Here is a 14124-nt window from a genome sequence, read left to right on the forward strand (position 1 = left end):
CCTGTACATAATCATGCTTCTGGCCCCATCTCTTAGAATAAGAAGTTGTTTAACACCCCCGTTACAGAGTTGCACTTTTTATTTGCCCTGAATTTGTAACCCTTCAGGGTTGGCTCTTAGTGTCTTACATTTCTAAGGTCGCTTTATCTTATTTGTGGACTGTAGGCATATCTCTTTGTAGCCTGAAAAGACCTTTTCTTAATTTGCCTTCAAAAAAAAGCCTTTCCCTTGCTTTACTCATTTTCATTGTCCCTCTTGGGGCTTATATAGGTCAGTCTCCTGTAGCTTCCTTAAGGTGGGATGGCAAGAACTTAAGTGTTGCAGGTGATGAGAATGCACTGTGATTTGATAATGCAGAGGTTAGGATGACAGAATAGGGGTTTGCCATTTTCATTGTTATTTTAGTGGAAGAGCAGACAAGTGACTTTGGGGAACTTGTCTTATGCCCAATGGTTTATAGCATCCTTCCAGAAGATGTTTATCATCTTGCTAGTTCTTTCTTTAGTAAGATTCTACAGACACTTAGAACCAAGAGCTTAGAGCCTATCACTGTATAAAGAAGCATTTAATTTTTTTCGTAAAACGGTCATCTCTCAAAAAAGTCATCTACCGCTTTTCCACTCAGTCGTGTGGCATTTTGAAATCTCCCTAGAGTTGTCATTGGGCTAGCAATTAATTACCTGAAGGAATGATTGTTATCTGCAAATAGAGACATTTCTGTGCCCCCTTTTCCCTATGTGATTTATTAAAATGTGAAATAAAGTTGGTCTCTGGGGTCTCTCCTTTTTATTTCCTCATCCACAGAAGGGCCCATTTAACTAAGCCATTTGCATATATGTCACTAAACATTCCTCAAATACCGTGGGGGACACTGTTTTTAAAAGTCATCTTTGCCGTTGGAAATATTAGGAATTTAAATAGTGCTTGCTAACTTCCCTCCCTATGCTTGTCTGTATCTTACCTTCTCAGAGATTTCTGACTCATTCTTGGCATCTCTACTACAGGTAGCATTTACACCCACTGAGATTTGGAACTACATACTTGTAATCGTTGACTCAACTTTTATTTGGTTATTCTTTTTTTTTTTTGCGGTACACGGGCCTCTCACTGTTGTGGCCTCTTCCGCTGTGGAGCACAGGCTCCAGACGCGCAGGCTCAGCGGCCATGGCCCACGGGCCCAGCCGCTCCGCGGCATGTGGGATCTTCCCGGACCGGGGCACGAACCCGTGTCCCCTGCATCGGCAGGCGGACTCTCAACCACTGCGCCACCAGGGAAGCCCTATTTGGTTATTCTTGATTGCTCCTTACTTGTAGAGCTGCCTCTCCCTAGAACATTCAAGAGGAGGATGATGAAAATGGCTGCACTTCACAAGCAGCCTGTACTTTCAGAGCTTGTCATCCAGCAACATAGAACCCCAGCACTGCCCTCAGACTGCTGCCATCAGTCCACTTTTTAATATTAATTGTGCTGCTTATCCTACTCACACAGAACAGATTTCCTAAACCACAAATGAATGTTTGATTGTGCCAGTTACTTTGAAAATGAAATGATGGGGATGTTTGAGTTGGAAAGGCATGAGAAGAGTAGTAAAGGAACGTACTACTTGAGGGCAGAGAAAATAACAGAGATGCTGATTCTGGCTCCCTTTCCCCTGCCCACCACCCCCCCTTCCTAAAGCTGGGAGGGCAAGTTACTAACTGCCTGGAACACAATGCAGGTGCCTGGGTAAGGACCACAAAGAGCCCTTGGCTGGTTTGTCAGGAAACTCAACCAAGCGTGATTTCCCCAGGCCAGCTGTGGGGGACCTGGAAAGTTGGTTTTGCACATGCTTTCTTTAATCTTCTCTATAAATCAATTTTGGCCTGTTAGGATCTAGACTACTTTAGGGTAATTAACCTGCTAAAAGGCACTCTGAGGAAAATTACAGTAAAAATGCCAAAAGAAATTTTGTACTACATTGAGTTGGTCTACTCTCAGACATAACCAAGCCTGTTTCTTTGGGGATGGATTTGTCTGCCTTTTGGACTTATTTGATTTCTTTTAAAATATTACCTCCCTATAAATCCTTGAAATTTTGGTGATACAGGATGTTTGACCCTGAACTCAAAATCTCTAAAGGTTATGGTTGAAAGGGAAGCTTTTCCCCGTATTTCAATCCCTTTTCTGCAACTAAGTATCTTTCTTCTTGTTTGTTCCTAGGATGGTCCAGATACTGCCAGAGGAAACCGGACAAAGCAGGAGAGTGCATGGCTATTCAGGTTGTGGTACAGCTTTGACCACAAGTATCCTTTTAAGAGGATTCCCTGTATTTGTGCAACATCAATGATGAAATCCTCTTGTTGAGTTGTCAGTGAATGACTTCTGATGAGCAAGGAAAGATGTGTGCTTGCTGCTACAGGTGTAGTCAGTCCTCTCTTGGGACACATGCAATGATCATTCAACCACAGGCAGTCATAACTAGCATCTCTCTGGCCAAGAAGAATGTTTGCACATCATTAGGGTAGCCAGTCCACAGCCTGGTAGACTCACGTGGCACTTCAGAGCTTTGTGTCCAAGGGAAATATGCCTGTGTAGGTGAATTAGTTAAAATTCCACTTGAACCATGCTGTGGTCAGGAAGGGAAGTGGAGGTTGGCCAGTTAATCTATGTGGAGAGGATGATTCCTATTGGCTGAACCAGGTCTGGCCAAGTCTGATCCTGGCCTTAACTGGACCACATGCACGGCAGACTCTGTTCTAGTAGATTCACTTGGCCCCAGGTGAAAAATTAAAAACCAAAAAGTTACACTTCCATGGTTTCTTAGGTTGACATAGCGGTCAAATGGGTAGGTAGCTTATATATGGTCTTTGGAGACTTTGAAAGTGTTTAAAATTTTTTTATTGACATAAAGAATACATATAGGAAAGTACATAAATCATAATTGCTCTGCGAGTTATTGCAAAATAAGTACACTCAATACCAAACGGGTCACAAAACACAAAATTACCAATTCCCCTCATGCCGTAACCCAATTACTGCCCCTTTCTCCTCCCCAAACATAACCACTCTCCTGACTTCTAGCAACACTTAATAATATTACCTGTTTCTGAACTTTGTATAAATGTGATTATAGAGTGTTTATATTTTAGTATCTGGTTTGTTTGGCTTGACATTATTTGTGCGATTCATCCATGTTCATCTATTTTCATTGCTGTATAGTATTTCATTGTATGACTATATCATAATTTATTTATCATCCTGTTGATGAACATGTAGATTGTTTCTAATTTGGAGCTATGATGAAAAATACCGCCATGAACATTCTTATACATGTCTTTTGGCGCATGTTTACATACATTTTTGTTGGGAGTATACCCAGGAGTGAAATTGCTGAGTCATAGGACATGCAAAGGTTCAACTTTAGAAGATGGTGTCGAACAGTTTTATAAAATGGTGGTACCACTTTTCACACTTACCTCTAGCATATGAGAGTTCCATTTGCTCCACATCCTCACTGACGGTTGGTATTGCCAGTCTTGTTAATTTTAGCCCTTCTAGTGGATTTATAGTGGTATTTCATTGTGGTTTTTTTAAATGGAAGTATAGTTGATTTACATATTATATTAGTTTCAGGTGTACAACACAGTGATTCAATATTTTTATAGATGATACTCCTTTGTGGTTTTAATTTGCATTTACCTAGTGACTAATGAGGTTGAGCACCTTACCATATATTTACTGGCCCTTTGGTATGTTCCTTTGTGAAGTGCCTGTTCAAGTCTCTTACCCATTTTTCTCTTGGGTCATTGGCCTTTTTATTACCAATTTTAAGAGTTCCTTTGTATTCTAGATATTAGTATTTTGCTAGTTATATGTGATAAAAAATATCTTCTCTACTTGTGACTTGCCTTTTCACTTTTAGATAGAATCTTTTGATGAACAAAAGGTCCAATCCAATTTCTTGATCTTATCTGTTCTGGTTATTATTGTTTGTGTTCTGTTTTAGAAATCTTTGTCTACTCCAAAGTCATAAAGCCAATTTCCTATGATATCTTCTAGGAGCTTTATTGTTTACCTTCTGTACTTCTGTGTTTGTTTGTTTTTTTTTTAAATAAGTGACAGACATGAGCAATGAAAAAGTATAGAGAAAATTTGAGATGCTCTAGATGAGGTTATCATCTTTCATCTTTCAGAGGTGATTTACCTTACATCTGGTCAGTGGCAAGTTTAGGGGAATGAGCAATTCCAGATCACTTTAATCCAATCGGGAATAAAGGTGATATGAACCTGGGCTTCAGTTCCTGTGAGGATTAGTCTGTTTTCTGTGTGCCCTTTCTTCTAGGGTTCCAACCTAGAGCCTAGAGTATTTATGTAGACTTCCTCAGAAGACCCTGGACTCCAGTTTTTGTCAGATTCACTCTGTTTTTGTGAGTCTGCCAGATGCTCTGCTTAGCTTCTCAGGTGCTTTTAGGGAAAACGTGGCTCACCGTGTGCAGGGCTCACCTCTTGGATTTCCTTTTCCAGACTCTGGCCCTCTTCACTGCCATGGTAGCTTTCTGATGCCATTAAGCAGAAAATTTTGTTGTGTTTTATTTTCCCAGCTTTTCTAGTTAGCCTCAGTTGAAAAGATGGTTCAAATTACCTTGTTTGCTATTAACTAAAATAGAACCCCCAGGGATTTTTTTAAGTTATATGAACTTTGTCTACATTGTAATTCAGAATGCATGTTACTCACTGGGCTTGGAAAGGATGTAGAGAAAATTGGAGAGAGTTCACAGGAGAGTGACAAAATGCTAAAGTGATAGATCATTTGGACAGTAAATGAATAAGGAAACATTGAGCTTGAACTACATTTTAGACTAAATGACATTTAGGCATATACATAACATTCCATCCAACAAGAGAATATACATTCTCCTCAAGTGCACATGGAACATTCTCCAGGATAGATCATATGTTGGGTCACAAAACAAGTCTTAGCAAATTTATGAAAATTGAAATCATACCAAGTATCTTTTCCGACCACAATAGTATGAAACTAGAAATCAGTAACAGGAGAAAAACTGGAAAGTTCACAAATATGTGGACACTAAACAACACACTCCTAAACAATCAGTGGGTCAATGGAGAAATCAGAAGAGAAATTTTAAAATTATCTTGAGACTAATGAAAATGGAAACACAACACAGGAAAACTTATGGGATGCAACAAAAGCAGTTTTGAGAGGGAAGTTCATAGTGATAAGTGATACATCAAGTGATACGTTAAGAAAAAAGAAAGATCTCAAACAACCTAACTTTACTCCTCAAGGAACTAGAAAAAGAAGAACGAAGCCCAAAATTAGTAGAAGGAAGGAAATAACAAAGGCCAGAGCAGAAATAAATAAAATAGAGACTCAGAAAACAATAGGAAAGATCAACAAAACTAAGAGTTGGTTTTTTGAAAAGATGAACAAAATTGATAAGCGTTTAGTTAGACTAAGAAAAAGAGAAGACTCAAATAAATAACATCAAATGAAAGAGGAGACATTACAACTAATACCACAGAAATATATAGGCTAAGAGACTACTGTGAACAATTATTCACCAAAAATCGTATAACCTAAAAGAAATGGATAAATTCCTAGAAACATGCAACTTACCAAGACTGGATCATGAAGAAATAGAAAATCTGAACAGACCAATACAAGCAAGGACATTGAATTAGTAATTAAAAACCTCACAGCAAAGAAAAGCCCAGGACTATATGGCTTCACTGGTGAATTCTACCAACCATTTAAAGAAGAATTAATCCAGGAATTCCCTGGAGGTCCAGTGGTTAGGACTCTGGGCTCTCACTGCCGAGGGCCCAGGTTCAATCCCTGGTGGGGGAACTAAGATCCCACAAGCTGTGCAGTGCAGCCAAAAAAAAGAAAAAAGAAAAAAAGAATTAACCCTTCTCAAACTCTTCCAAAAAATTGAAGATGGGGGAATACTCCCAAATTCATTTTTTGAGGCCAGCATGGCCCTGATATTAAAGCCCACCAAGGACACTACAAGAAAAGAAAATTACAAGCCAGTATCCCTGGTGAACATAGATGTAAAAATCTTCAACAAAATACTAAAAATCTGAATTCTATAGCACATTAAAAGGATCAGACATCGTAATCAAGTGGGATTTATCCCTGGGGGATGCCACATAATCAATGTGAACACCACAGTAACAAAATAAAAATCATGTGATCGTCTCAATAGATGCAGAAAAAGCATTTGACAAAATCCAGCATTCTTTTATGATAAAAACTCTCAACAAATTAGGTATAGATGGAATGTACCTCAACATAATAAATGCCACATATGACAAACCCACAGCTAACATGATACTCAATGGTGAAAAGCTGAAAGCTTTTCCTGTCAGATCTGGAGCAAGGCAAGGGTGTACACTCTTGCCACGTCTATTCAACACACTACTGGAAATCCTAACCAGAGCGGTTAGGCAAGAAAAAGAAATAAAAGGCCTACAAATCAGAAAGGTAGAAGTAAAATTGTCTCTGCAGATGACATGATCTCACATATAGAAAACCCTAAAGATTCTACCAAGAAATTGCTTGAAGCTTTTAAACTAAATCACTAAAGTTACAGGAGATAATATCAGCATACAAAAATCAGTTGCATTTCTATATACTAACAATGAACTATCCAAAAAAGAAATTAAGAAAACAAATCCATTACAGTAGCATCAAAAACAATAAAATACGGCTTCCCTGGTGGTGCAGTGGTTGAGAGTCCGCCTGCCGATGCAGGGGACACGGGTTCGTGCCCCGATCCAGGAAGATCCCACATGCCACGGAGCGGCTGGGCCCGTGAGCCATGGCCGCTGAGCCTGTGCGTCCGGAGCCTGTGCTCTGCAACGGGAGAGGCCACAACAGTGAGAGGCCCGTGTACTGCAAAAAAAAAAAAAGCAAAAAAAAACACAATAAAATACTTAGGAATAAATTTAACCAAGGAGTGAAGATCCATATACTGAAAATTAAAGAACATTGACAAAAGAAATTGAAGAAGACACAAGTAAACGGAAAGATACCTGTGTTCATGGATTGGAAGAATTAATATTGTTAAAATGTCCACACTGCCGAAAGCGACCTACAGGTTCAGTACAATCTCTATCAAAACTCTGATGGTATTTTTCACAGAAAAAAAAAAACCATCCTAAAATTTGTATGGAACCACAAAAGAACCTAAATAGCTAAAGCCATCTTGAGGGAGAAGAACAGAGGTGGAGGCATCACACTTCCTGATTTCAAATTATATTACAAAGGTACTGTAATCAAAAAAGTATGGCATTGGCATAAAAACAGACACACAGATCAAAGGAACAGAATAAGAAGTCCAGAAATAAACCCTTGCATATAGAGTCAAGACCAACATGCCAAGGAAACACAATTGGAAAAGGGAAGTCTCTTTAATAAATGGTGTTAGGAAAACTGGACAGCCACATGTAAAAGAATGAAACTGGACCTCATCTTATACCACTCATAAAAATCAACTCAAAATGGATTAAAAACTTAAATGTATCCCACCCCTCCAGGAGATCGGTGCTTTGTGACCGCCTGGAGGGGTGGGATAGGGAGGGTGGGAGGGAGGGAGACGCAAGCGGGAAGAGATATGGGAATATATGTATATATATAACTGATTCATTTTGTTGTGAAGCTGAAACTAACATACCATTGTAAAGCAATTATACTCCAATAAAGATGTTAAAAAAAATAAAATAAAAAATAAAAAATAAAATTAAAAAAAAAAAAAACTTAAATGTAAGACCTGAAACCATAAAACTCCTAGATGAAAACAGAGGGGAAAAGCTCCTTGACATTGGTCTTGGCCCTGATTTTTTGTTGTTGTTGTTGTGTTTGACACCAAAAGCGCAGGCAACAAAAGCAAAAATAAACACGTGTAAAATTTTTTACATCAAACTAAAAAATTTCTGCAAAGCAAAGGAAACCATCAACAAAATGAAAGTCCTAGGATGAAAAAATTTTTTCTGAGCTTAGAATTCTATACCCAAACTGTTAATCAAAAATGAGCAGGGCTTCCCTGGTGGCGCAGTGGTTGCGAGTCCGCCTGCCGATGCAGGCGGCGCGGGTTCGTGCCCCGGTCCGGGAGGATCCCACGTGCCGCAGAGTGGCTGGGCCCGTGAGCCATGGCTGCTGAGCCTATGTGTCCGGAGCCTGTGCTCCGCAAAAAAAAAAAAAGAGTAAAAAAAAGGAGGGTGGCTTTCAGACATGCAAGAATTCAGAAAGTTTAGCACCGTGCAGACTCTATAAGAAGGGGGGAAAATAACATAAGGATTAAACAAAACAAAATCCAACTAAGGGGACAGTGATTTGTTATAACCCAGAAGAAGTGAACAAGATCAAAAAGAAATTAAAAGAAGATCTTTTTTTTTTTTGCAAGATACTCAAATGTTCTTTTCTAACAAAGTTTAAATGACATTGTATTACATTTCCTTTAATAGTATTCCAACCACTCTGCTTGGTTACAGTGAATAATATTCATAAATTACAAGTGCTGCTTATTGGTCTTTAACATTAGGCTCAGTCCATAGACAAAGCAGATATTTGCTTATTAGTTACAGAATGCAAATGTTATATATCTACAGTATAAAATTAATTATAAATAAAAATTAGAAAGGAAAAAAATTGAAAAGAGGCAGGAATGTAAATGAATTAAATTTACCATCCTTCATAAGAGGGAGCTAAAAGCTGACTACAGTTTATAAATCAGGAAATAGGCGAAAAAAACTGTATTCTATAAAGTTGTAATGGTAAATTACCAGAAAGACTGGGTGGGAGGGAGGCTTGATATTTCAATTTTGCCCTTCCAACAATCTGAATATTTAAAATCTATCTGTAAATATTTTTTCTCTTTTAAAGAAGTTGTTAGAGGGCCTTCTGTATTTGGGAAGAGCGAGCTTGTCTTTGAACTGCCCAAGACAGGGAACTAAAAGGTAGCCTCTGGGTTCACCGGAACTCTTTTGTATTAGTCATTCTGCAAATCCAGCTGCTGTCAGCTTCTGAGCTGAAGACACAAGGAAACTGATAGGCCTGTAGGGGCTGTTTCTAGGAATGAGGACAGCAGTCAGAGGGGGCTTGTTCTGCTTATAGAGGCCCAGCAGAGCCCGCACATCCTCCTTTGATGAGTAATTCCCAGTCAGAATTTTACCCAGGGCTCACCCTTCCATCTCCTGTAGAGAAGCCTTTTCTCTCTCATGCTGCTCTGAATGAAGACAGGAAGTGATGGTGCTCGGAGCAGTCATCAGCTTGGGTACAGACAGCTGTGACTCCTTCTCACCTGCCTTTAAAGTCTCTTGGCCTTTCCTGCATTTGAGGTGGCCCTGTAGGTCTCCACCTTTTCCACATTGCTTTGGCTCTGGGTATCAGAAATGGTCCCAGCTCCATCGTAATGTGACACAGGGCTGCACATTTGCCAGCACAAATATCCGTAGATTGGCAAACCCTGAGCCGGTCTCCACAGAACAGTTGACCTTCATGTTAGAACAGGGGGCTCAATTGAGGGCAGGTTTGCTTCTCAGGGGACACTGGGCCATGTCAGGAGACATTTTTGTTGTCACACCTGAGGGAAGTGTTGGGGGTACTCTAGTGGGCAGAGGCCAGAGATGCTGCTAGGCATCCTACAACGCAGGACAGCCCCCTACGACAAAGGGTGATCTGGCCCACAATGCCACTAGTGTCGAGGTGGAGAAACTGTGCTGGAGAGTCTGGGAGAGAGGCAGCAGGTAGAGGGAAGAGTAGTCCTGTATGGGAAGGTGGGAGGTTGAGGTCTGAGTGACCTTCGTGAAACCGTTTTGCCTTTTGCCGAGTCCTTTCAGGTCCTGTCCACCTCGAACTTTTCCACCATGTGACCTCTGGGGGGAGGGGACCCAGGGGCTGTAACATCTCCACTCCCGCTACACGATTTCCTGTTTCCAAAACATGAGCTGGTTGTGTGTCAAAAGCTGGAAGGCTGATCAAAACCAAAATTCTCATTCAGCATAACAAAGAAGGCAGAAGGGTGTTCTAATTAATCAGATATTCTTTTTAACTGAAAATGAGGAACCGCCAACCTGAAAGTTAACAGGTAACATTTAAGGCTGTTGGGGCATAGTTTAATCTTGGATTCAGACTGTTGCAGACTACAGGTACTTTCTGTATTGTACTGGTAAAATGGGGGAAAAGAGGCTTTTTGGGGGTAGAATGCCAGATGATTTACTCTTTGGGATTTCTAAACACATTTTGTTGGGTGTGTGTTTTCTTTGCAGGCACTTTTCCTTAATTCTCTTTTTAAAGTTACTTGAAGCCCATCCTCACACACAGTGGCCCCCCATTAACCACCACTCTCCCAGCCTGGTGTGGCTTGCTCGCTCGATGTCTGACCAGTCCCCAGGTGTACGACGTAAGTACAGCATGGCCAGGTTGCTATGGTAACACTGCAGTTCTGCTATGGCCTTTGCTTTGAATTTCTACCAAACATGACAGAGAACAGCATCAACGTCTCCTTCTCTTAAAGATAGTTGAGGCTTCCAGCCTCCCCAGCCCCTCCCCATATACAAATGGAATTCCTGTGCCACCTCTGATAAACTGTTTTTAAATTACAAAAAATGGGTCAGATGCCAAGAACACCATTTCCTTAGAACTGCTCCCGGTTTTGTAAAGTGATTTTTAATGCTTATGGTGAGTTTTTAGTGGAATATGAGCCTAGGTAATAATGCTAATTACCTTTCCTTTTATGTTGGAAGGATACAGACCAATAGATTAAAAAGTTACTTTTATAATTTCCCATCCCATTTTATTTAATAAATCTGTCTTATTTTGAATGCTAAATAGTTTGCTCAGTTTGGACCTCTGTGTAAAGTGACAGTGTGGGCCATTTGGATGTGTTTTATCATCAGAAACAAAGGGTAGTGACTCGGCATCCTCACTTCTCCCGCTAAAGAAGCTCCAACTGATTACACTGTTGGATTTTGTTTCACTGGGCTTACGTGTTTCTTTGCCTTCTAGCTCTAGTCTCCTTTAACCAATTTCTAAAGTCTTCCTTCTTACTTAGGTTTTACAAGGGTCACTTTTCATGTGTCTGTAATAGTAAAGTAACTAACCCACTATGAAAACTTTATAAAAACCTTACCTAATCGGAAGCTTACCAACTATTCCTCACACATCAGTTAGGGGTATCTGGCCTACTGTGAACTCAGCATAAACTCAATATACTTCCAGGGACTTAAATTGAAAGTGCTCCCCTGACCACTTCCAGAGCCTGCCCAAGGTTTGCTTCCTGGGGTAATGTTTGGGCTGTGGACTCCCCACAGCCAACCCAAGATGCGGTGACTTGGGCTACAGGCAAGAACCACCCTCTATTCTGCCGTTACTGCCTTGGGCTGAGGTCCTGACTGGGGTCCCAGCCACCTCCAGACACGGAGAGGCCTGCTGCTGAGAGAGTGAGAGCAAAGAGTCTTTGGAAATTTAACTGAGGAAGCCAGAGGTGAGAGAATGGAGGGGGATCCATGTGGAGTCTAGTGCCGGGTGAGGGCATCAGATGAGCCATTCTCTGGGCTGTTTGACACACTTTGGAGTGGGCCCTCCCATCACCTGGAGGGCGTTTTATACTTCACCAGGATTCTTTGGGAGATATGGAAGATGTTCGTTATTCCTCATTTCCACTAACTGTAAATGAAATTTAGGTTTGAGAACCGCCTAGAAAACAGTGTTCTTCCACCTAACGAAAATGATCTGTGGCTATTTAAATGCACACATTCCCACGACACTCTTGCTTGCAGGTGTTTGCAGGGTTATTTCACGCCATTTCCATAGCAGCCCTCACTGGACAGCTAGTTATGTAATTACACAAACCTTCAGCTGAACAAAACTTTTTGTCAATCCTGTCATCTGGAATTCAAGGGTGTGGGATAGTTTTGTCGTCAGCATAGAACATTCCTTAAGCTTCCATCTGGAAATCTCTCTCCACTGGGTTTTACTACGTCCTTGTTTCTGAGTGACCTTTCCTGGGGTACTATTTGTCTGGGCTTGTGAGTTTCATCATGGAATGGGACAATATCCAGTCTTGTTTTCTCCTGTCAGTGAATTGTGGCCCTGCTTCCCACTGCGAGGGGTCAGAGTGGGCCACGCCGGAGCTTCCATCTGGGGGTTCCTCTGTGCTGCTGGGGAGGGAGGGGCTTGGCTCCATTTGCAGAATTCCCCGCACATGCAGTTGTTCTGTATTCCTCTGTGTCCCCGTGTGGCTCCTAACCTCGAAACAGCAAAATACGTGCCAGGAGAGTCTTCTCCTAAACATTGGGAGCTAAGGAGCCCTGGGAGAGAGATTTTGACAGAGATGAACAAAAACATTACTTAGCACATGTATGAACAGGAGAAATGGAACGTGCTAAAACAGGGAACATGATGTCATCTGTTGTTAAGAAAACCATCATGGAGCAGATGGAGTTTCAGGACTTTCAGAACTACTAATGGAGAGGAGGAAATTGGGGAGTTTGGACTGAGCTTTAGAATTATGCTCTGCCCGAGTCAAGGATGTTAATTGAACTGTACATTTGCTCCCTGCCTCATTCCGGTGAGGGATGGAGGCAGCAATCAAGAGGACTTGCGTGCTTGCCTGTTAAAAAAGCCGGAGCCCTGATTAAGTGGAGTCACACTGTGGAGAGTGGAGAAGCCGACGTCACTGAGAAACAATGCAGAAAACAAGCATGTGCTTGTCACTCTTACGTGCCCAGAGATGGGCCAGAACCCACGGGTCCTCCCTAGGTCAGTGCATTTAACAGGCGTTGATCTAGCACCTCCTAAGAGGTCAGCAGCGCAAGCAAGGGCGCCAGGAAGAGGAGGAGGTCACTGCTCTTCGGTGGCTTCTCACGTAGATGGGGATCCCCAGCCCGGACACGGGAGAATCTACCCCAAACTCAGGCAGCGAGACTGAGTGGGGGCCACATGGCTGTCAGGGAGGTAGACTCAGCATCCCACACCATACACGAGGCTGAAGGACCGCAAATGCACTTTGAAGGGAGATGGGAGGTAGGAGAGAAAGAACGGTTTACGTGGAGCGGCTTGGAAGCATATGTTTGCCATTCAAGGAAGAAGCTCCCCGTGTTTGACGGCCGTGCAGCGGGGGCCCCTTGCTTTGCTTGTTAAACCATCGGAGGGTGAAAGGTTGTGCCTGACTTTACGCTGCTTCCTGACACTCTCCCCGTAGTCTCATAGTTTCAAGTGGCTGCCACTTAGCCTGCTTTGCTCAGCCTTGTCTGTTCTGCTACCACCGCTGCCTAGCATGAGATGCCCCACCAGTCCTCTTCCCGACGGGGTGATTTTTCACATTTTTTATGTGGGTAGAACTAGTCTAGGGACAGCATAAATCCTAACTCTGCTTCCAAGCAGCTGGACAGCCACAGGCAAATTCCATGGGTTCTCTCAGGTTTTCTTCTCTGTGACCCAAGTGTTTGTGCCCTTCATAGGGAAGGGGTGAGGATCAAATGAGACCTTCTGTGACGTTCCTGGCAGACGTATAATAGATGCTCGAGAAAACGTCCCCTCCCTCTCTGTCCCTTGCTTCATCCACCTGAGGGCTTCTTTCCCATCAGGGTGTTTCTGTGGGGACAGGAAGGAAATCCTAATTATGGCTTATCCTCTTCCCTGAATTGCTGACTAGGACAAAGAGTAGTTCAACTGTAAACCAGGTGGGTTTACGGTGGTTTGTACAGGGCAGGAGGCCGCCTCCACCCCCGGAAGACCTTCCCAAAGAAGAGAGGACCTGAAACCTATTTGTAGGTTTGCCCAGGGACCTTACTCCTTCCTACCTTTGTGGGTTGGGAAGCCGAAAATTGGAGCTGATCTCCCTTTCTTCCCTTTTGTCACTTTTTGTCCCCAAGCTGTCAGGCATTTAAAATCAGAACTGCTTTCTGGTGTTTGAAGTGCTGGTTCAGCAACAGCCTTACATTGACTAGCACTCTACAGTTTGCATCCAGTTATCATGCTAGAGGCTCAAGGCAGGCAAGTTTTATGATCCCTCTTTTCAGATGAGGAGCTGAGGTTGGGGTTGGCTTCAGCCCAGGAAAATAGTGGTCTTCCATTTGTTGTTGATGTTCATGGTGTTTGTTGCACGTTTCAG

The 14124-nt window shown here is 42.1% G+C and overlaps 1 protein-coding gene across 1 annotated transcript in view; it reads left to right on the forward strand.

Moving 5' to 3' along the window:
- SLC9A7 (solute carrier family 9 member A7) overlaps nucleotides 1-14124 on the forward strand; it is a 156069-nt gene that overhangs the window by 129217 nt on the left and 12728 nt on the right. The window contains exons 14-15 of the mRNA XM_030849855.2: nucleotides 2201-2283; nucleotides 10305-10410. Of these exons, the coding sequence (XP_030705715.1) occupies nucleotides 2201-2283; nucleotides 10305-10410 (189 nt within the window). The remainder of the gene's footprint in view (nucleotides 1-2200; nucleotides 2284-10304; nucleotides 10411-14124) is intronic.

The sequence above is a fragment of the Globicephala melas genome, chromosome X (assembly GCF_963455315.2).
Source record: "Globicephala melas chromosome X, mGloMel1.2, whole genome shotgun sequence".
Classification (NCBI taxonomy): Eukaryota; Metazoa; Chordata; class Mammalia; order Artiodactyla; family Delphinidae; genus Globicephala; species Globicephala melas.